The sequence below is a fragment of the Triturus cristatus genome, chromosome 1_2, assembly GCF_964204655.1.
Source record: "Triturus cristatus chromosome 1_2, aTriCri1.1, whole genome shotgun sequence".
Taxonomy (NCBI): domain Eukaryota; kingdom Metazoa; phylum Chordata; class Amphibia; order Caudata; family Salamandridae; genus Triturus; species Triturus cristatus.
Window position 1 is genome coordinate 801009393 of NC_140580.1, and position 24697 is coordinate 801034089.

A 24697-nucleotide genomic window follows, 5' to 3' on the forward strand; every position below is an offset into this window, starting at 1 on the left:
CTCTGCAGGAGCTCATGATGGAGTTTGAGAGCTCTAGAAGTTTCAAATCTTTACCACATCTAGAGATACCTATCCACCCTGACAGAGTCAACTTACCACTAAGCTGAAGATGTTAATATTGCTGCAGGAACAATATGGAACCCACCAGACTGCTTTTCCATTAACAGTCCTAATCTTATGCAAGAGTAGTGTGCTTAATACTGATGGTGAAGGGGGAAAAAGGGGAAAGGGATGTAAAAGAAGGCACACAAGAAATGTTGTCAGGTTATAGCCAACCAGCTTGTCTCATCAAATGGAGTTTCATTCAGGTGTTCTATTGTTTCTCATAGGGGCCTGCTCTTTTTTACCAGAGTACAAGACTATTGCTACTCTCTGTCCTTTCATCAATTTCAGTTGCATGCTGTTTTCTTTAACATGGCTTTCAGTTGAATGGTTACATTCTGCAGAAACTGAAATAATAGCCGAGATTCAGTAACAAATGCATTAAATTAAATATTGAATGTACGTATAACACAGTACTTTAAACTTGCTAGAACCAAGGGAATCACTGTGAAAGTAGTCCTGCTTCACTGTCCCATTCACAGTTGTCCACAGAATGAGTCACTGAACTGAGAGAAAGGTTTACTCAGGATTTGTAAATATCTCTGTGAATACCCAAAAGACAGTTGTTAAATTACTACTTAAAAGTTGAGGCAAAAGTGCCAGTATGTAAGCACAAGGTCCAGCCCTAGAATTCAATAGTAGTTTCACAATCCAAATAGAAAAATCTATTCTCTTCTAGCTAATCAGTAACCTGAGGTTTCTGAAGACAGCCATTGTAGAGGTTGATAAGTTCCAAGGATGTAAGAAAATTCTGCAGTGACTCTGAAGAAGAAGTTACTAAATGTGTCACAAGCAAAGATTTCTCAGAGGACAAATTCAACTTCCGTCTTAAAAATTGTCTCAAATAGAAAGACAGGAACACAGGTGAAGAGAAGAGCCAAAGCAGAGGCTTCCTGTCAATAATTGGAAGGAAATCCAAGCACCTGGGTATGCTCTGGCTGTGACTTTTATAGATCCTCAAATCATGTATTAGATCCTCAGACCCTGCAATTCTTAAATTGTCAAATAAATCCTCGAATCCTAGGATCCTCAAACGTGGATACTCAAATCCCACAGTAACTTGATCTGGGGGCATATGTATCAAACTCCCCTTTAGCGAATCTCAAATTGCGAGAATTTGCGATTCGCAAAATCAGATTCGCTAAACGGGATGTATAAAATAAATCGCTAATCATTTGCGATTCCTTAAAAATCGCAAATAATTCGCAGAATCCCGTATTGCGATTTCTTAATAGCGAAATTCGCAAAATAAGAAATCGCAAAAACGGGAATCTGCAAGCCTGGTGCAGGCTGATGACATCACAAACAGGAAACTGTAGTGATTGCCTGCACCTGCTCACCTGAGCCACACCCAGAGGCTGCTTGTGGAGTGTGAGGAGGCTTTCCTGGAGACAGCAACCAGCAATGGATCCCAAACAAAACCAGCAGGGCAAAGATGCAGAAAAAAGAAAGAGAAAACACAAGTTTTCAGAAAAGGAGCAGGAGGTCCTCATTGAGGAGATGGTCTGCAGCCATGAGCTCCTGTTTGGGAAGAAGGCACTCAAAGTCCCAGAGGCCAGGAAGAGGAAAATCTGGCTGGAAATACAGAGCAAGGTGAATGCTGTTGGAGTCACCACACGCACCATCGAGGAGCTGCGCAAGCGGTGGTATGATATGCGCCAGAGGTCCAAGGAGAGGGTGGCAGCCAGACTCAAGGATGCCAGTCAGACTGGAGGAGGACCATCCACTGCAGAGCAGCCAACCCCCCATGAGGAGCTTGTGGAGTCAACCCTCCTGCCTGAGAGCGTTGGTGGTGTGGCTGCAATCGACAGCTCCGACCCCTCATCCAGCAGACAAGGTAAGATGCATGCCAAATCACCCTGCACTCCTCCCCATCCCTTGCACACTCCCCCAAATGCGCATAGTTAACTCCCAACATGCCAATCCAGCCCAGGTCTTACAGCACACCCAGCAATGCATCATGGTACTCGTAGTACTGTGTCTGACTGTGTGTCCATGACACCATCACAAGTAAATGCAACATATGTGTTTTGGGGATCATTGAATAGAAATGTGTCAGAGATTAGCCGTCAAAGATTTGTAACTGTATTGAGTGCCACATGCAGACAGTAACACAAACTCATATAGTCCCCTTTACATCCACAGCACACGCCATGCCACAAGAAGACAGCGCTGAGGGAGAGGAGCCTGCAGACCCTGCGGACTCCAGCGATGAGACAGAGCAGCAGCCAATTCAGCGCAGGAAGCGCGCACATGTGCCCCCACTGCCTCCATTTGAGGATGAAGTCCCAGCAACAGGCGATGACACCGACAGGAGAGAGGGGAGTCAGGGTGTGACAGACATGCCCCGTCATGACGCACCAACACCAAGGCAAAGGGAACAGGCCATTTCCAGGTCAAGGCCCAGGAGCAGCACTGCAACAGAAGGAGAAGGCACCGTGTTCTCCGGCTTGGAACAGTGCATGTTGCAGGAACAGCGCCTGCAAAGCAAGGCAATGCGGTCAATGAGTCGCCAGCTAGGCCGCCTACATCAGGACAATCGCAGCATGGTAGCGGCAATAAGAGAGCTCTGTGCCACTTTGAGGGACACCCAAGCTGCCAATGACAGGGCTGGACGACGTGCCAATGCACGGCTACACAATTACACCAAGGCAGTCAACCGCCTCTGCACCACCACCAGCGCACTCACACGCAGAAGCGTAACCATGCAGGTGGACATGGCACATTGCTGCCAGGACATAGCGCGAGGGCTTGCGCAGGTGACCACTGCTGTGGAACAGCTGCAGACAGCCAATGCAGGTGGCAGCGCACTAATGGCCTCTGCTGAGAGTGAGGACACATCGAGTCGCAGCAGCATCACTCCAACCTTGCCAGGTGAAAGACGCCGCAGTGGCAGACAGGTAGCAGGCCAAGGGCGCACCATGGGGGTCAACCACCCTGGACGGCACCGACGGAGGTGATCATCTGCGGGGACACTGACTGCAACACGGGTGCATTAACCCGCAAAAGGCTGTTTGCCCTATTTCATGTGCCTTCTCTGCACTGTGTGTACAACATGTGCTGGGGACAATTACAATTTCTTACATGTTAAGTGTGATTAAACACTTGACACATCATCAGGCTTTGTAGTCTCATTTCCTCAACACTCACCTAAAAGTAGTTTTGTGTGATCTCAGTCCGTCTCTGGCGTCCAGCAGCTGCCCCAACTCCTGGTGCTGGTCTGGCAGGGGGAGCAGGGCGCTCGTCATCCGATGTGTCTGTATCGCTCACATCAATTGTGGTGCCTTTCCTCATTGCCATGTTGTGTAGCATTGCACAGCTTGCCACGATTTTACAGCAGGTCTCAGGGCTGTATTGCAGTGCGCCTCCACTCTTATGCAGGCACCGGAAGCGGCTCTTCAGGATTCCGAAGGTTCGCTCAATGACACAGCGTGTAGATCTGTGTGCCCTGTTGTAGCTCCTCTCACTTGCATTTGCAGGATCCAGGTATGGGGTCAGGATGAAGTCGCGCACTGCATAGGCACTGTCACCTGCATGGAATAAAACACAATAGGTGAGTCAATGTCCCCCCCCTCAAGTGATGTAGTGGATGTATTGATGTGTGCAATGTATTTACCGAGCAGGTACCCCTCCCCAAACTCTCCAGCACTCAGACGTCTGTGTATTCCACTGTGTCGGAAGATGAAGGAGTCATGTGTACTGCCGGGGTATTTGGCTACGATGTCGGTGATGTGATACTTAGCGTTGCACACAATCTGTATGTTGAGGGAATGGTAGCATTTCCGATTCCTGTAGACATATTCAGTTTCTGCTGGGGGTGTGATGGCCACATGGGTCCCGTCAATGCAGCCGATGACGTGGGGGAAACGTGCAATCTGGTAGAAGTCCAGTATCGTTTGTTGTAATGCCTGTTGGGTGGTGGGGAAGTAAATGTGATGTGGGAGCCTCAGTAGCATTGCATCTAGGAAGGCATGGAAGAAGCGCGAAAGTGCACTCTGTGACACACCACCAACCTCCGCTATGACCCGTTGAAAACTCCCTGACGCGAGGAGGTGCAGGGAGCACAGGACCTGCACATGTGTGGGAATTGTTTGTGTCCTGCGAGTAGGGTGCTCCAAGTGGGGTTTCAGCTCCTCAATCAGGTCCATTATGGTCTGTGGGTGCAGTCTGTACTTGTCATAGATCTCCTCTTCAGTGTTCTGTAACAGGGTGATGCGCAGCCTGAAGATACGTTCCTGTCTCATTCTCCTGTGTGCAAGGGCCCGAATACGCAGCCTCCTGGCTATCACGTACATTGCAGCCATTGTGGGTGTGTTTGTTGCATTGTGGGCTGGTTTTTGTACCTTGCACCAGTTTACCACCTGCAAGCAATTGGTGTTAATAGCGATTTCTTAATTTGCGAATTTCGTAAAATCGCAATTTGCGATTTTTTCATACATGTGTTTGCGATTTCTTAGCTAGCGATTTCTTGTTAGCGATATTCGCAACGCTAAGGATTCGCAAAATAGGTATTCGCTAGGAAATTCGCAGTTTTCTTGTTTCGCAGCCTAAGAAATCGCTAATTTAGCGATTTCTTATTTTTCAGTTTGGAAATGTGTCATACATATGAAATAGCGAAAAATCAGTCGCAAACGCTGTTTTTTGCGATTCGCAGCGTTTGCGACTAATTTTTGCTTTCATACATATGCCCCCAGGTTCTTGTTGTTGAGAGGACATCATGCTTTGGAGGAGCTGGCGTAGTTGCACTATGGGGATTTCCATGGAGTTGGGCAAAAACTCTTCTCTGGTCCGTGCCTCCATCCCCCAATAATGTTTTTTTTTAATTGATGAAAAAAACACACTTACCTCTATCGCGGCATCTCCGGGTTGCCCTCCTCCTCCTCACCGTGGTCTCCTCTGAAAACTGAAAACCCTACGTCAGACGTACGTCTTGTAGAACTGTGCATGCATGCGCAGTCCTACCACCATGTATGTCAGACGTAGGGGTTTCTGCAGGAGAACCCACAGCGAGCAGGAGGAGAGCAGCCCGGACACGCCACGAGAGGCCACGATAGAGGTAAGTGCATTCTTTTTATGTTCTTTTTTTTCTTATATTTATTGGGGTGTGGGAGGCGGGGAGTTTTTACTGTGGGGCCTGGGGCTGAACTCTGCTCGGCTGCGGAGTTGGAGTTTTGCCTAAACTCTGTGTTCTCAGCAGAAAGCAGAGGAGGCAAAAATCCACAAGCTCTGCCAGAGGAAATCTCTGCTTGGGCTTTTCTCTTCACCTGTTTTCCTCTTCCATCTAGACAAGACCAGCTTCATTAAAATTATTATGAAAATAACAAGATAAAGTACTATATGCCGTGCATCAGTTACTATAGTAAATCTTGTGTAGGCCTCATTTCCTGTAGAATATTACCATTCAAGTGAAATCCATGCAAATTGAATAAAACTGTTTATTTCATGTTGATGTAAGAGCTGAAAGCATCAGTAGTCGTTTGTCCTATTTAGTATAGAAATCCATCACTCATGCGAGACAGTAAAAAATCTGTTAGAACCTCTAACAGATGAGACTAGCTTTGTGACTACTAATCAAAGGTTAATCTTGTGTGCCTTCTCTCACATTCCTATCCCTCATGCCCTCACTTTGCTATCAGCACTCAGAGCAGCCATGGACATGTCAGCACTGTTGATGGCAAAGGAGACTGGGCCGATCTGCACGTTAGTGGTGAACTGAGTCTGATATCTAGGATGAGGGGTGCACCTGGTAGACTGTACTATTGCACTGTGGTCAGAGGCTATAGAGATATATGTGAAGCTATATCTAAACATTATTGTAGCATACTGCCTTTATAAGAATTACCTGGTATTTGGAAGTTACTTTTGAGCATGATGAGGCTTCGATGAACACATTATTTTTCAAAAGTGATTGACTGAAATGGAATAATCAATATGAAACTATTTTAATATCTGACGTGCATACAATGTCATCAGGATTGGCTTTTTCGTTCATTTAACGACAAAGCAAAGTGATATGCAATTCTATCTTGACCATGTCTGTTAGACTTAGTACTTTTGGCATGGTATCCCCTGACTTTTTGCCTATACGTCCTGTATTTTTGATGCTGTGCTGGATTTCGTGTTTGCTGGCTTAGGTGCTTGGGCACTTTGCCACTGCTGATCAGTCTCAAAGTGCAAGTGCTCCCTGTGTAAATTGTTATTACAATTAGTTCTCCCTGATTGGCAGATTGGATTTCCTGGTAAGTCCCTAGTCCAGTGCACTGAGTGTGCCAGGGCCTATAAATGAAATGCTACTAGTGGGCCTGCAGCACTGATTGTGCCAACCACATGAGTAGCCCATAAAAAGTATCTCAGACCTACCATTACAGTGTCTTTGTGCAGTTTTAAACTGCCATGTTGACCTGGCAAGTGGACCACTTGCCACACCCTAACCTTCCCTTCTCTTACCTGTAAGACACACCTCAGGTAGGCCCAAGTTACTCTCATAGGCAGGGCGCAGTGTATGTAAAAGGTAGGACATGTACTGGTGTGTGTGACATGTCCTTAGTGAAATACTGCCAATTTTGTTTTTCACTATTGGAAGGCTATCTGTCTCATAGGATAGAATAGGAGATACTTTGTAACATCTTACAAATATAACTCCCCATTGGGACACAATGGAGGAATAAAGTTGTGGATCTCTGAACTCAGAATTTTAGTGACACATGTTTTAGTAAAGATGGTTTTTAAAATGTGTGTTGGAAAATGCCACTTTTATTAAGTAGGCATTTTCTTGTTTAACCGTTCTGTGTGACTCTGCCTGTATGACTCTTATGTATTGACTGTCTGGTTATATGGTTATAGAGTGACAGGGTCTGGGGATGTGCATTCACTGTAGACAGCCACTGGGGAGTTGAGGTTTGCCTGGATGACTCAAAGCTGAGTTGCATTGACCTTGGCTGCATTTAGAGTAGTGCGAGGAGTTTTCCTTGCACCTCAATGGGCCTGTCTCCCTTGCACAATGCTGTCTCCACCACCTGTGGTCATTCTGCACAAGTGAGGACAGATCAGGTTTGGACTGGGCTCAGAGACCCTTGCATAAAGAAGAACAAAGACAAAATGGGGTATAAGTAGTGGACCCTAAACCCCAGACATTTAGATCACTTGTGAACTCAAGAGGAACCTTTGCCAAGGAGAAGAACTGGAGAGTTGTGAAAAGGAGCACTGCCCCTTTGCTGTGTGCTGTGTGGGGTTGGCCTGCAGTTGCTGTTTCTGTCAGGGAAAGGACTTATGGGGCACATGAATCAAGCTATTTTGCGTTCTCAATTTAGCTAATCACAATTTTTTGCGATTTCCTAAATTGTGAATGCCAATAAAGAATCGCAATTTGCGATTCCCTAATGCACATGCAAGAAGCCTTTCCTAAATACGAACTGGGCATTTAGGAATCGCTAATTGCCATCAACTTCAAGTTGTCGGTAACCATGCGCATACTTTGAAAAATGCACCAAACTGCATTTTTCAATGTGCCATGTGGTGCACACATGCCCCTAGGGCATGTGTGTGCCTTACATGTGCATCTTTTTTTGTTGGGGGCACCTCAGGGGGGCCTTTGATCCCTGGGACACCTTTCTTTTGCATTAACTAATATGTGATTACCAATTAGGTAATCACAATTTAGGTAATGCAAGACCATTCTCACCTAAGGGTCTGAAGGCCCATAGGAAAGAATAGATGCATAATTTGCTTAATTTCCCTATGTGCCTGGGGTTTATATATGCATTCAAATCTAGAGTGCCTTATCAACAGTGCCAAATGTACAGAAAGCTAATAAGATTTAATTTCCTTTATAGAGTACAACTCACAGGACATCCCACAGTAATATCATGATAGCATGTCTTATTTTAGATTTCTGAGATCTAAATATGTCAGCTTGAGAAATGCAACAAAGCATTAAGCAATTTATTTAAAAAAAATAAGACATCCACATTTTCGATTATTTCATCAGTATGAAAATAGATATAATTTTGAGAAGTTTGTGTCAATAAACACCCCTTAATGCACTAGGACATGAATAATGGGTGCATGCCTTCACATAGTAATACAAAAGAGGTGCACTTGAGCTGTTAGCGGCTTTGGCATGGCGACACATGAGCATCCAGGCTGGGAAAGGGCTCTATCAACAATGTGACAACATTACATCCCTAGTATGACACCTCAGTTACGTGCACTGGTGTACTTTAGCAAACCCACGTGTTTGCCGTGCAATATTTTGAGTGCATTTCTTGCCTGACAAAGGTTCAGATCTACGGAACGGCGTAAAAGTTAGCCCTCAGTGATAAATGAAAGAAGTCCATCCAAATTGGTGGTCACAGGAAATTACTAGGCGAAATGGCTACAGAGACCTCATCCACCACCAAGTCAGGTCCAACTGATTTTCCGAACACTCTTAATTCCAACCCAGAAACCACCTACATTATGATGCCCTACATCATCATCTAAAAACCAGGATTAATAGAAATAGAAGAGGTCTAAAACACCTCAGACGGTCTATCAGTTAAAGAATTAACCAGCAATGCCTATGTGATCTATGCTAACTTGTGGCCATCTGAAAAACATGAAAGAAATGGGGGCCAATTTACTAACATTGGACGCAGCAGAACTCTGCAAGACAACTAGCTGTGCTGCATCAAATGAGGAGAGCAAGAATGCTCCATATCTATTATAGCCTTATATCCCACCATAGCGGGCTATACACGCTATTAAAGGCCCGCTCCAGCGTTAAAGGCCCAAGCCAAAGGCGAGGGCCTTTAACAAGGGAGAGGGAGTTTAATAGCCGGTATAGCCCAGCTACGAAGGGCTATAAGGCTATTAGAACATTCTGCCACTAGAGGGCAGAATGTTCTTATAAATAAAACAAAGGCCTCTTGGAGCCCGAGGGGGTTTAAATCCCCTCATGCTCCGAGAGGCCTTTCTCAAAACAACATTGCTTTGCGGGCCTTTATGGGATCCGTAGAAGCTCGGAGCACTCTATTGTATTCAATGGAGTGCTCCACATTCCAATGTTCTAATAAGATATTATATCACATTCCTTCTCTCTCTTGTGGCTTCTCTCTCTGGTGGCAGCCAAGCAGCCACTTGAGGCACTAGAATAAATGAGAATTTCATATTTTTCCTTCTTTTTCATCACATTTGCAGTGGTAAAGTTTACCTTGAATATAAGTATGTTTAGAAATGCAATGAATGTCATGAAAGCCAATTTAAATGTTTTCATAATACATTTACAGTATCAAGTCAATGACATTTCCATGGCAACAAGCATTTCAATGCCAGAAACTGCTAAATTCACATATATTTCTCCCTACATCCTACAACTTAATCAATTTGCACTCACTCAACGGAGAGCTCAGCTATGAGATAGGGGTGGGCGGAATTTGCGAAATCCACTTTCGCAAATGATCGCGAAAATGTTAAAAATTATCGCAAACACGCGGAAATATCGCGAAGATGCAGAAGTTTTTTTCCCGCATATTCGCGAGATTTTCTGCATGGTTGCGGCTCGCCAACTTACTTATGTGGTTGCTCGCGGGCACGGCCATCTTGTTTTCAGTTGTCTCGTGGTGCATGATCGCGAGAAGAAAGACGTGATCGCGCGACGCATGACGTCACTGCGGGCGCGAACTGTCGCGAGACAGCGCAAATGGCTAAAAACAATACAACATCTCATGGAGAACGCGACCGGATCAAGAAAACTTGTCGGCGAACGCAGGGATTCAGGTAAGGCGATCGCGCGCGCGCGAGAATGTATTATTTTACAGCGCGAGCAAGAAACAAATTATCGGCAAGCTGCGGAATGCGGAAATTTTGACATTTTCGCGCTCTCCGCGGAACGCGAATATGTCAAATTATCGCAATTTCCACGAACTATGAAACACAGATGACGGTTCAACCGCAACTCCCTTCTTAGGTCTAGTATTAGCCAAGACCTTTTAATTTTACTAAAATATGTACCATATACTTTCAAATAGGAGCTTTCAACCACATCTCCCCATGCACAGGCCTGTTGGTATGTCATTCACATTTCGCTTACTCCCACTACTGCATAAAGATTGGGGCAATGCTATTGGTTAACTTTACTTTGAGTGACTACATTTTACACTTTCTCCAGGAGCACATATGCACACAAGCTAGTTCCCTTCAGTGCCAGTGTTTTTGTAATGACACTAGTGTGGTATTTTTGTTTAGAGCCTGATGTGATAACTGGAAGCTTCTGATGCACATTCCATCGTTATTGGATCGTATTTCCTGCCAATGCTGTTGAAAATTCCTTTTGGAGTGTTTTGCTTTTCTTACTGCTTCTATTTCACAATAAACCAGATTGTGTCCATTTGAATCTGTTCTCTATTAGGGTTTCCTCACTTTTCTTTGTCTCCATCTTTCTTTCCTGATTTCTTTCGTGCACTCTTTCTTTTTCCTCCTTTCTTTCTCTTTCCTTCTCAATTTTCTTTTTTTCTTTCTTTCTTTCTTTCTTTCTTTCTTTCTTACTGACTGAGTTACTTATAGGAGTTTCAGCCAGACCTCATCCATTAGTTTGTGGTTGGTGTCACTCACATTTTCTTTCACTAACTCAAAAATACTTCAAGGGGTAACGTATCAGCCCACTTTAACCATTGGCATTTTTCCAAACAATAAAGTTTTGCAAAAACCATGACATGACAAAAACCATGACAAAACCATGACAAAACTGAAACATAATTATCAGAAAACTGGAAGCCAATGCCAAACCAATCAGCTTTGTTAATACTTGTTTGTTCGGGTAACCCTCACACTAATAGGGAACCAGAGGAACCCTAATGCCTGAGGAAAAAGATGCTCCAACACAGGAACTAACAAGGCAGCCCCCACGTCACCTAAATGTTAACTACCAGCCAGATGTACAGAAGTAGCAGATCTGCAAGGTCCGTTTTTGCTTGGCCTGAGCGGTAAATACCGCTCCGCTTGCGAAATTTGCGGAATTTTGGCAATTCCGTGTTCCGCGGAGAACGCGGCATTGCCGAAAATTAAGCGATCCGTGGCGCAGCATAACTTTTTCCTTGTTCGCTGACGAGTTTTTCTATCCGTTTGCGTGTGCCATGAGATTTTGATAACCAGCCACGTGATCCCGCGAGAGGGTGCGATCATGAACCCGTCCTTCAGACGCACCATCAGACATCTGTGTTCGCGAACTGGAAATACGCATCACGAGCGGGCGGGACAAGTGAAACAAGATGGCCGCGCCAATTGGCGACCGCATGGGCAATTTCGTAAAGATATTTCCCCCCGAGCACGCAAACAGCATCCCCGAACAGGAAAAACGCATCGCGAATGGGCAGAACAAGCAATTCCGCGTGCTCACGGAATTCTGCGTAGCTCACGGATATTTTTTTACCGTTTCGCGGAACTTTGCGTAACGCGACTACGCAAGTTCCGCCCACCTTTGCCCTGGTGCATGCTTCAATAAAATGAAATATGGGTATTTATCAAATGATTTCACTCAAGTGCACGGGGGTCTTCATATACATAAAGATGACATGCTTGGGTGATAACTTTACAGAAGGGACTGCAGAATCATTGTGGCACTTTACTTTAAAAGAATAGGCCTGGACGAAATTAGGTCACTAAAGCTCACAGCAATTCCTTGAAATTTTGCATTAAAAAGTGTCGCAAAATATTTGTCCAAACAAAGTTTCTTCACACGAAAATGTCTCACCAAGAGACATTTTGTGCTTCAAACATTTTCCTGCAGTCGTAATTTTATGCCATTTTGAAACATTTGAATTACATTTCAGAAAAACACTGGGTTATATTTACAAGAACATGTGATAACTACGGCAAAAGTAGCCTAATGCAACTTCCAAAACCGCAGCCCATTGCGGGAAAATAACCCAGTGTCAACGTGGAATTCATAACAATGCGGTACCATGCGATAGTTTGCTGAAACCACGGACAATGATGGCGATACGGCCACCTCGACGGAGATAAAAACACAAACCACAACACCAAAAAACCTGCGATGGGCCAAAGCGTGAGAAGAAAACAGTGACAACCAGCGCGAGGGCAGCAATACACACACGTAATGTGGGAAAAAGCACAAGAACAGCATATGGAAAATGCCACAGAAAAAAAGCATCAACAGCGGAGTACCATGGATGCACCCTGACCGACTGCAGAGGACAACATGTACACCACAACATCCAAGCACCGTGGAAGAACAGAACCGACCGGCACACCACATGAAAGAGACCAGTGGCAGACAAATCAGAGCTGCAGGAGTGACTTGCCCACCGTGCAGCATATGCACATAACCAGAAGTGCACCTCGACATTGACAACATCCCATTACAGACAGCAACCCCTCCACAACAGAACACAGGACACTACAGGTTCCGCAAATTTGCACACCTGGCAAATCACACCTGAAACCGCAGGGACATGGAACATGACAATGTACATGTACAACCTGTTACCGGCAAATGTGTTTTAATCACACATGCATCACTATTGGACATCCTCAATTATCACACGATTGCCATGGACGGCCACAATGTGACATGCTCATGAGAAGTAAGTGTCAATGATGGAGTTCTTACGGGCCATTCCTGCCGCAGCTGCAGTTGGATGTGGGCCACCTGCCCCATCATCACCATCATCGTATTGTACCTCTGGAACTGGGATCCATGAGGCATTGGAGCGAACACAAACGTTGTGCAACACACAACATGCAACCATCATCTTGCACACGATGTCTGGACTGTACAGGAGATTTCCACCTGTGCCGTCCAGGCACCTGAAACGTGACTTCAATACGCCAAATGTGTGTTCAATGATGCCCCTGGTGCGTATGTGGGCCGCATTGTACTGCCTCTGGGCGGGTGTGTTCGGGTCTTGGAGGGGTGTCATCATCCAAGGGCAGAGTGCATATACTTGATCACCTGTGACAGTGCAGGGAGTAAAGAGTCATACTTGTTTCGGCAGGATTTGATGGCTGGCCCACCGATACTGTGTCGCCTGTGCTGGCTGTGTGTAGGGTGAGTGTAAGCCAACCCTCAGGGAGTATCTGGTGCTGGCAACAACTCCAACAGTCACCAGGCACTCAGTAATGTGATGTCAGTACTACAAGGGGGAATGACTCGAGTTGCACAGGGCTAGTGGCCCCAGATGCACAGCGGTCCACATGGGCCCACCGACACAGGACGCTGAACTGTAGGAGACTGGTGTAGGGTCATGAGGGCATAGCAGGGTCTTGTATGTGTATTGTGCCTTCCACAGAGTGTCACGGGGGAGAATGGGGGCCTACCCCCAGGGCATTATGCAGAGGGCACATGCCAGCTGTGTCCGGCAATATGGTGCATACGAATGACACAGACCCAGGCCCTACACCAAGTCCGTACCTGCCCGTTGCTGATGAAAACCCCTATGCCACAGGCTCAGACACCAACAATGTTCTACCGGCCGATGACGGACACTCATGGCGCACAGGGTTAGTGGCATCATGTGTCGCAAGCCTGCTTAATCAAATTAAGCCACACTGATCGAAGGGAGTCTGGTGCTGTGGCCGCTGCCACGGACTTGGGGTCATTGCCATTCATGACTCAGGACACTGTTCCACATGTGTGAACTACTGGTCCGAAGGGGGCGCCGGTGGAGCATGTCAATGATTAAGGAGTGATGTGGGCCAGGGTCGGGGAGGTCAGCGAGCGTCTGCATAGGTTGCTGAGCACGCGTAACTGGGGCCTGGAGCTTGCACCGGCACATGTTGGGCCCTCTTTGACACATGATGGTGTCGACAGGAGTGCAGTGCGGCCTTGGGGCGCTGGGGCGGGCAGGCCTGGTCTGGATATCAGCGTCCTAGGGTGCAGCAGGCGCCCAGGGTCGCAGGCCCTGCTGCTCACGGCATCAGCCTCGTGGCGGACTGCGTGGTGCCGCCCTGTCAGTGACGTTGGCCTTTCCCGGAGAGAACCATGCTCTGCGCCATGGTGTTTTTGTCCACACCCCTGGCATACTCAGGGCCCACACACTACACTCACGCACACGGGGGGGACGCATCATGCGACACTTCCGCTATCTGTTCCATGGCCTGGGTGACATTGCTGCTGCCACTGCTCACTACTCTCCAGTCACCAGCAGTTGTGGTCTGCATGGACATGTCTGTGGTTTGCATAGCCATGTCTGTCCTGCACATCCACGCCTCACTTCTCGTTGTGTACATTCCCATTCATGGGTCACATGCATCCTCGCACATGGCTACATTCCGCATTTCCACATGTTCAGCTGTTGTGTGGCTGTGGTGCCATGTAATGTCTGTATTGGGTGCAGGGGTAGCCCAGGATGACCATGGAGTGGTGTTGTTGTGTCTGGTAGGTGGTCGTGTAGTTTGACATGTTGTATGTTGTTTGGTCACGTGTGCATTCCCACAGTTGTGCATTGGGCATTGGTGGCTTTGTGGTGTGTGATGTGTTGATTTGGCACTTACCAACGAGCAGTCCCGTTCCATATGTGCCATCCTGGAAGCACTGGTTGATGATGGAAGATGAAGGAATAATGCACACTGCCTGGGTAGTTGGCGACGACATTGGTGAAGAGTCCCAGGTGGTCCACTATTGCTTGCACATTGATGGAATGCTGATGCTTTCTGTTGCAGTAGTGGTGTGCAGTATCCGCAGGGGGCACAAGTGGGACATGTGTGCAGTCGATTAGCCCCAACACGGCCGGGAACCTGGTGTCTCCAGCTGTTCCTGCGCATTGTTGGCGAAGTGAAGGTACTGGGGTATGAAGCTGAGGATGGCATCCTGGACAGGTGTGATGAACTTTGATAGAGCTGGCTGTGAGACCTCTCCGACTCTGGCAGTTGTTGGTTGGAAGGTACCAGAGGCCAACAGATGCAGCACAGCCAGCAGCTTTGTCTGCAGAGGGATGTTGGTTGTCCGCTGTGTTGACAGTCAGTCTGTGGGCAATGTGGGTCAGGATGCGGAGGATGGTTGCCCTTTTGAGCCTGTAGTGGGCAATGACTTCCGCGGGAGTTAGGTCTGTGAGAGTGGTGCGTTTTCGGAAGGTCCGCTGTCTTACTCTGCGCTGTCTCTGTGGTAGTCCGGATCTGGGTCCAGGGGGTGGTGGAGGTCCTGGGGGTGGTGGTGGTGGGTGTTGTGGCCCTGTTGGGGCTCCGAGCTGCATGATGAGTAGCTCCATGACGTCATTTGTTCTTCATGTGTGGCTGTGTGCAGGGCTCCATTGCCTACTGCAGGGAGTCATCCGTCTTTTCACCTGCTTGAGGCAGGTGTGAAATACCTGCGGCTACTGCAGCTTATTGTGTGGTTTTGACTTGCATCGCGGATCTGGCGGTACGTTGTGAAAGTGGTGTTGTGAATTTTTTGCGTGTTTTTGCACGGGAACGCCTACTCTGCATCTCATTAGCGTTAGTTGCCGGAGTCATCTGTGGCGTTGTTTTTTGCGGCTACTATCGCAGGTAAAATGGTGATATCAGCTGTTAGCACCAGTTTGTGAATGGTGCGATGAATTTATCACCACTTTGGCTGTGATAAAGTGCAGCTAACTCGGCGATAGATCCTTGTGAATATGCCCCACAGTTTTGTGCATCCCTGTATAACACCAAATTTCCTCGAGAACACGAAAGCAAGCACTAAACTATTGCTTGGCCATGGAAATGAGAACAACATGGGTTGAAAAAGTTGTCTTTCAGCGCCTATTTTAAGACCCTTTATACAAAGGCACACTGCTGTGGCTCCATTTATGGCCCCAAGAAATACACCTGTTATAAAACGTATCAAATAAAATGGCAACTATTAATGAGATTGTAAAACATGATGGAGAATCCACTTTCTTTCTAGTGCCTTTTGATGGCATGTGTTCTTAAATTCTGCGTGTTGCCAGCATGTATTTTTAATCAGTTTAAATATTTTTTTAATACCCCACTTCCAATTTCCTTCTCTGACAGCGATGATAAGCAACAAAAAAATAAAGCTTAGATTTCACAGCAGGCCGCCGCCTCCTGAGCATTTCCCTGAAATACAACTCAATTTAGCAGAGAACACCCTATTAAGATGTGTCCCAGCCAATGATTGAGCTTGTTTAAATCCACCGAAAAGATGGCAAAGAGTATTGTTTGTTTTCTGATAAAAAGGTAATTTGTTTTCTCCCTTGCAACATCTGCAGTCTCAGGAGAGATTTGCAAAGCGAAAAGCAGCAATGTCATAAAACCGTCATCCACTCAAATTAAAATGGACACCCACAAAATAGCTAGCCACTTCCTGCTGCACTTACTGAAAAGATGCTTAACCACTCAGATAATAGTCTTTCTGTTTAACTGTTGGAGCTATTTGATCTTCACTTTAGAAAGGAATCACAGTTTCATTCACAGGACAAGTATCTCAGTTCTTACAGATGCAGGGAGAGCTACCAGATAATATATTTAGAGAGTGACCAGCAATATCAGATTTTATTAGTAGAGTAGCAAACAGTGACCAGGGCCCTCCAGCAAATGGTCGCTTTAACTAACATTGATTTTCACATAAATATGAAGGCTCTGATTAAAAGTTGTGTAGAATACAGTCCAGAGCAAACATTTAAATAGCACTTAAGTAATCTGCATTATGATCGCTATGCAAAATTCACAAAATGATCCATCATGCCACATTGAAAAGCCACCACTTGTGGCATGGGAACAATGAGAGTAACCAGAAAACGAGCCATGAATTTTCACAGCCCTAGTATTTTTCCGGCTATTGTTTTAGGGTAAAATGTGTCTTCATGTCAAAATATACCCCTAAATGAAAGATATGCATTTCAGTTAAATAAAGTTCAATTTTGCACCCCAAGTAGATTAGGAACGTGTTTTTTCACCAAGTCCGATGAGGCATTTACTCTGTGTTGCAAATACTTCCTATATTGAATTTTCGACTTAGAAATGAGGCATTACATTGAAAGTCAGTATTTAACACACTAAATTCTACGGGGCAGATTTACAAGCCCCCTGCGTCATTTTTGCACCGCCATTGCGTCACTTTTTGTGACGCAGCAGCGGTGTTAATATGCGGCTCATTCACAACGTGACGCATCTAGGGAGATGCGTCAAGTTGTAAAGCCCTGCGTCACATTATACCTGCATCAGGTATAATGTATGCAGGGTGGGCGTTCCCACACAAAAAAGAATCCTAGAAGTGATGCAGTAAAATCGACAAGATTTCACTGCGCCACTTCTAGGACGCAACTGCGTCAAAACCTTACGCCTGTTTGGAGCAGGCGTTAGAAGTGATGCAGCACAATGAGGATAGGCCTCCCCATGCATTGCTGGAGTTGCGTCGTGCTTGCGACACAACTCCAGCAATGCGTGACTTTTGCACCAACAGTAGCGTCAGAATTTCGACGCATATGTCAATCCGTGCGCAGTATTGTAAATACGGCGCATGCGTGGTGGTGCAAGGGATTCTCATGGTGCGTCACTTTCATGTAAATCTGCCCCCACATGCCTTGTCTATTTTTCCAGGCCTTTTCACCTGATAAATTTCCTTTGGTTTGATTTGGCAGAATCTTTCAGAGGAAAACTGCAAGGGTGTGTGTGATAACTCTCACATAACTCGAAATTTTACTCAGTGTGCAAACAACTGTTTACACAGGGATAGAGAATTTGACTCTGGACTTTTAAACAGATAAAAATTAAAACTACAAACATTAAGGCTCTAATATAGCACTTAGAACCCGACCTAGCGGGCTCTACTGGCCCTTAAAGGCCCGCTCCAGTGTTTAAGGCTCGAGCTGAAAGCGAGAGCCTTAAACAAGGGAGCATCCCTTTAATGGCCGGTAGAGCCCTCTATGAAGTACTCTAAGGCTGCCTAGAAGGCAGAATGTTCTAATTTGTAAAACAAAGGCATCATGGAACCCTAGGGGGTTGAAATGCCCTCAGGCTTTATGAGGCCTTTGCTAAACATTGGAATGTTGATGCACCAGGCTTCTACTGGCCATTAGAAGCCCAGAGAACGCCATTGTTTTCAATGAATCTCTCAACATTCCAATGTCCTAATTCACGGTGACCTCATCATATGGTTTTGAGCTAAAACATTAATTTTAACCCAAGGGCATATTATGAGACTTCATATATTCCACATTGTTTTCTACTGACAGATCAACCAGCTCAAACCTGTGGGGCTTTGCCCCAGAAGAAATCTCCAGAAATACCAGTTTATGAGTGAAAAAGCATGCATGGCCATTAGATAGGTCCCTCTAGGGGATTTAATTAGTGATCTCCTCATAAAGCCACAGCCTGGTATTTAAAAACAAAAATTACGGATTTTTATATAGCACGAACTTGACCTGAAGGTATCGGGTATCAGAGCACTTTACTCAAGCACCAGTTGCGTTACATGAGGTATTGCTGATACCTCAGTATCAGTGACACCAATTGCAGTGCTGCAGCAAAAGAAATAGTGGGTGCCTCATAATGGAATCTAAAGAATTGTGTGCCATTTACTGTTTTACTGCTCCAGTGGGTTTAACATGTACATATCCCATTATCAGCATTCCTCGTCACTGTCCTTACATATTCAGTGAAGCCTGCTACCCAGGCAGACAGTCATGAATGCAAAGGAACAATTTAGTGAATGATGTCACAAGAGGATTCAAACTCCAAGCAGACATCATCAAACAAAGGACCATTCAGAATGCGTGTGATTGTTGGAGATGCTGTACTGGGTAAAAAGAACCGTTTTTTCCCTAGACTGGATAAATACTTGAAAAAGAAATAAGTAACATTTTTAAACCACCATCTCGTCCTTTTTTCTTGCCTAGAACATTTATCACCCATTGACCTTTGGTGTTTTCTTGTCTCCTTTGTTAAATAATTGTTGTGCCAGATGCATGCTATGGATGGAATTTCTGTAAGTTTCATTCAGCCTCCCTGGATTTCTTTTTCTGCTCGTCACCACGCTGACCCACAAGGCAGGACGCACCCTCGATCCCATCTTCGCAGGAGAAAACAGCACCCACTTCAGCCACACCACGCAACCCCCCTGGACAGACCACCACTGAGTACACCTCAACATCGACAAACCCACCGCCACAAAACCTGCTCCGCGCCCTCTATGAAGCAACTGGAGCAAATCACTGATGAGCAGCTCAACTCCACCCTTAACCACTATGCCCCCACTACCTCGACCGACGCCAACCTCGCAGCCAAAGAACTCCACAGATGGATCTCCTACTGGGCAGACGAGCTTGCACCCCTATGCAACCCCAACAGACATCACCCCAGGAAGGCCACCTGGTTCACCACCAACCTCCAAGAATCCAGACGCAACTGCAGATGTCTCAAGAAGAACTAGAGAAACAGCAAAAGGCTAGAAGAATGCACCAACTACAAGAATGATGGACTACTACGAACACATCAGATCTACCAAAAAGACCTTCATCCAAAACAAGATCCTCGCCAACTCCAGCAACTCCAAGGAACTCTTCAGTGTCATCCAGGAATTCATCAAGCCCCCCAGAGAAACCATGGACATCACCCCCTTCCAGGATCTCTGCGACAAGCTCGAATCCTACTTCCATCTGAAAATCAAGGGCTTCTACGACCACTTCAACGACCAGACACCCGAATCCAAAACCACCTCCCTCCCCAACAACGCCAACCAGCCTACCATCTCCTCCTCGAGCCCAGTCACCACCGAAGATGCCACTTCGACCATGAAAGGCATCCACTCAGGGACCCCCGCTGACCCCTGCCCGCCACACTTCTACCACAGAGCCACCACCACCATCATTCTGGAACTACAAAGCACCATCAACACCACCCTCAACACCAGAATCTTTCCCAATGACTGTAAACGCACAGAAGTCAGACCCCTGCTCAAGAAGCCATCAGCAGACCACACGGACCTCAAGAACTACGACCCATCTCCCTCCTCATCTTTGAGGCAAAAGTCACTGAGAAGATCGTCAACGCCCAGCTAACAAAATTCATCAAAGACAACTTCATCCTTGACCCCTACCAATCTGGATTCTGCAGCAACCAGAGCACCACGACTGCTCTACTCGCCACCACAGATGACACTGGCACCCTCCTCGACCAAGGACACTCCCCAGCCCTGATCCTACTTGAACTCTCTGCCGTGTTAGACACCGTCTACCACGCACACTCACCGCCAGACTCCACGATGCCGGCATACAGGGAACCGCCCATAACTGGATCCGCGGAGTACCCCAGGGATTGTCACTCAGCCCCATGCTCTTCAACATATACATGGCTCCCCTCGCCACCATTGTCAGACAGCATGGACTCAGTATAGTATCCTACGCTGACAACACCCAGCTCATCCTCTCCCTCACCAAGGACCCCGTCACCACCAGAATCAACTTCCAGGAAGGAATGTAGGATGTTGCATCCAGGATGAGCAGCAATTGCCTGAAGCTCAACTCGGAGAAGACAGAGGTCCTCATCCTCAGCCCCTCCCGCTCTGTGTGGAACAACACATGGTGGCCCACCACCCTCAGCAGCTATCCCACCCCCACGGACGCTGCCCGAAACCTCAGCATCGTACTCGATTCCTCCCTCTACATGTCCCGTCAGGTCAATGCCATTGCCTCAAGCTGCTTCAACACCCTCAGCATCCTCCGGAAGACCTTCAAATGGATCCCCCCTGAATCAAGAAAGACCGTCAACCACGCACTCATAACCAGCAGACTGGACTACGGAAACACCCTCTACACCGGGATCAACAAGTCTCTGCTCCACAAACTCCAGACCATACAGAACACTGCAGCCAGACTCGTCCTCGGCATCTCTCGACACGAACACACCACCCAACACCTGTGTAACCTCCACTGGCTCCCTGTTGAGAAGAGAGTCACCTTCAAGATACTAACCCATGCCTACAAATGCCTCCACAACACCGGACCCCAATACCTCAATGAGAGAATCTCCTTCCACGTACCCAAGAGAGACCTCCGATTCACCAACCTCACCCTCACCCAAACAGCGCACATCAGCAGAGCCAGAACAGGTGGAAGAGCCTTCGCCTACATCGCGGCCAACACCTGGAATGAGCTCCCGATCAACATCAGACATGCCCTGTTAGACCTGGCACCTTGGCGTGGGTCTCCCTTCCATTTTTTTGCTGTTGCCTCACGTTTTTTTGCTGGTGTTAGATGCTTTGGGCACTGTGCCACTGCTATTCAGTGTCACAGTGCAAGTGCTCCCTATGGTAAATTGATGTATGGATTAGTGATTCCATAATTGGCTGGTTTGGTTTACCTGTCAGATCCTAGTACAGTGCACCAGGGGTGCCCTGGGCTGGTAAATCCAAATGCTGTTGGTGGGGTTGCAGCACTGGTTGTGCCACCCACAGAAGTAGCCTGTAAAAGTGTGTCTAAGGCTTGCCATTGCAGAGCCTGTGTGCAGTCTGGTACTGCCATGCTGACTGGGCAAGTGCATCCACTTGCCAGTCCCTAAACCTTCCATTTTCTTCTTCTCAGACACCCCTATGGTAGGCCCAAGGGCAGGGTGCATTGTAAATATAAGGTAGGACATGCCCTGGTGTGTGTGGCATGTCCTAATAGTGAATTACAGCCATTTTTGTTTTTCACTATTGCAAGGCTACCTGTCCCCCATAGGCCAGAATGGGCAGTTTGATTATTACATATTATAATCCTAACTGACTCAGGGAACTAGGTAGAAATTCAAGTTTAGTATGCCTGAACTCAGAATAATAAAATACATATTTTAGTGAAGTTGGTTTTAACATTCTGTGTTTGAAAATACCACTTTTAGAAAGTAGGTATTTTCTTGCCTAACTATCCCAGCGTGCCTCTGCTAGGTTGTGTATTCCTTGTCTGGAGTTTGAGTGACAGGGGCTGGGGGATTCCAGGAGACAGGGTGAGTCAGCACAGGGCTGAATAGAGAGATCTGCATGTAGATGGGTGGGAGGAGTAGCACCTGGGACCTGAATAGGGCTGTGCCTTCCCTCCACAATGCTGGCTCCACCTCCTGTGGTTCGTCTGATGTCCCTGGCCTGCTCTGTGAAAGGAAAGAAGGAGTCTTGTCAACAAAATGCTCCAGGACTGACCATAACTGGTTTGGACTAGGCAAAGGCCTCTCTGCCTTCAGAGTACAAAGAGAAAATGCGTATAAATATTGGGACCCAGACCTAAGACCTTTAGATCACTTTTGGGAAACAAGAAGAAACCTTTGCTGAGGAGAGGAACCAGGGAGACTAAGGAGAGACTATCCCTAAGCTGAAGTACTGCTTGGGGGATTGGCCTGCAGTGGTTGCCAAACTGCCAAAGAGAGGAGATAGGAACTTTGTGTGTACTTTCATCAACTTGTGAAGGATCTCCAAGGGCTTGAGAAAGATCTTGCCTCCTGCTGAAGTCTCTGGGACAACAGATTTCACCCACCAGCTCCCCAAGAGTTCTTTGGAAGTGCCTGCAGTTGTGTTGGGCTTTCTGAGGGACTGCGTGTCACAAAGAGCTGGAAGCGCGACTCACCAAGAAGAAGCGTGTCGCTGCTGCAGCCACTGTCGTTGCATCACTGGAGAAGGGTGTCGCCGCTGCAGCTGTCGCGTCGCATCGCAGAGGCGTCCCGCATTACCGAAGAAGAGTGTCACCGCCTCAGCCACTGTCATCGCATTACTGGAGAAGGGTGTCGCCGCTGCAGCTGGCGCTTTGCATAGCAGAAGCGTTTCGCATCACCAGAGAAGTGTGTTGCCGCCACAGCCGCTGTTGTCGCATCACTGAAGAAGGGTGTCGGCGCTGCAGCTGTCGCATCACATCGCCGAAGCACCTCACATCACAGGAAAAGCGTGTCGCGGCCGCAGCCGCTGTTGTCGCATCACTGAAGAAGGGTGTTGCCGCTGCAGCTGTCGCATCGCCGAAGTGTCTCGCATCACTGGAGAAGCGTATCGCAGGGCCTGTCGCGGCTCAGATGAATCGTTGAGTCACCGCACGGCCGTCGGGCGTGCACGCATCGTGTCAAGAAGAAGACGCCATCTTTGTTTCATTGCCGTGGATCTTTATCGCATCACGGCATTGCGGGTCGCACCTCCACGGAAGCGCAGTAAGAAACCGACGCATCACCGTTCCTGCGTATAAGGAACCGACGCATCATCTTCCCTGCAACACTTTTGTTGTATAGCGGTATGCATCCAAAGGTACAGTGAACTCAAAGTGTCACATTTTAACATCTAAACAGAACTAAGCTAATTCTACCATTTTAAGTACTGTATTGTGGATTTGTGTCGTGTGTGGTCTTGTGTTAAATCTATATAAATAATACTTATTTTTAATATACAACTGGTGTGGTGTCCATCTGTAGTGGTGTCACTAGATTACTGCATGTGTTCACAAATACTTTACACACTGCCTCTGAGATAAGCCTGTCTGCTTGTGCCAAGCTACCAAGGGGGTGAGCAAGGGTTATTTTAGGAGTGTACCCCCTCACCCTGGCTAGACGCAAGGGTCCCTATTTGGTCAAAGGTACCTACCTCTGCAAACTAGAGACCCCCAAATCTAACAGGCCCCCATCCTGAACGTCTTCAGGAAGACACTCAAGCCCTGGCTCTTCGACTGAACAGAGCTGACTACCCCCCACCTCCCAGCACCTTGAGACCCTTATTGGTGAGTAGCGCGCTTACAAATCCCCTGATTGATTGATTGTAAAAGAGCAGCAGCTTGGGCCTCTCTATGTGCAGTGCTCTAGCCTGTGTGAAAAGTTGGGTTTCTTGGTTTGGTGGTGCCGGGGAAGGCCTAGGTTTATTTTCCACCAGTTCTGCAAATGGGGAAAAGTTACTCTTGTAATACATACATTGGAAGTGGTGGCAAAAGCGATGAAGTTCCTAAGAGGAGGAGTCAAGAGGGGTAAGCCTTGTGCGGCGTGCAAAGAGGAGCAGTGTGAGAAGCAGCCCATGCATTACTTTTGTTTACAACCTCTGCCCTACACAAATTGACAAGAAAATGGAGATAGTAAATGCTGTCTGACTTTCTTAATTGGCTATAAATATTGAAATTTAAGTCAGCTTCAGGGGTTAATACGTCCATTTAGGTCCAGAAAGCTTCAGGGTATTTCATTGGTAAGATAACTTTGGTGGTTGACGCATTTGCTGGAGGGACCTCTGCGCACAAGTTTGAATCATCATAAGATAGCTCTGAGAGTTAATGGACCTGTTTAAGAGCCATACATGTAGCTACGTCTGATAGGTCCTGGTACATTCTTGGCAGTACTGTTCAGCCTTTTGTTCCTCTGTGGTTGATGAATGTCGAACCATTGAATGGGGTAACAATAGACCTCTGTGCAGCATCTCTAAAAGCATTATACAAATACATGGTATAGTAAATGTATTCCACAGAGTTGTTTTTATATATCATCATCGGTGGGTTAATACTTCTGATGCAGAGATCTTTGTATTATCTACAAGTCACGAATTAAACTTCTGGGAAAATCTCTGTGTTCGTTATATGCCACTTTCATGCAACTCTTTGTAACCTACAAGGCAAATATTACAAACCCTGCAGGTTTTACCTCAACCTATTGTTTTCTAATGATGATTAAGTGGGTTCCAATGAGTAGTAATAAACAC

At 46.8% G+C, this 24697-nt stretch overlaps 1 protein-coding gene across 1 annotated transcript in view; it reads left to right on the plus strand.

The window, feature by feature from the left end:
• Positions 1-1227: 1227 nt before the first annotated feature.
• Positions 1228-24697, plus strand: part of LOC146868055 (uncharacterized) — a 99744-nt gene continuing 76274 nt past the window's right edge. The window contains exons 1-2 of the mRNA XM_085624065.1: positions 1228-1939; positions 2248-3002. Of these exons, the coding sequence (XP_085480191.1) occupies positions 1507-1939; positions 2248-3002 (1188 nt within the window). The 5' untranslated portion in view covers positions 1228-1506. The remainder of the gene's footprint in view (positions 1940-2247; positions 3003-24697) is intronic.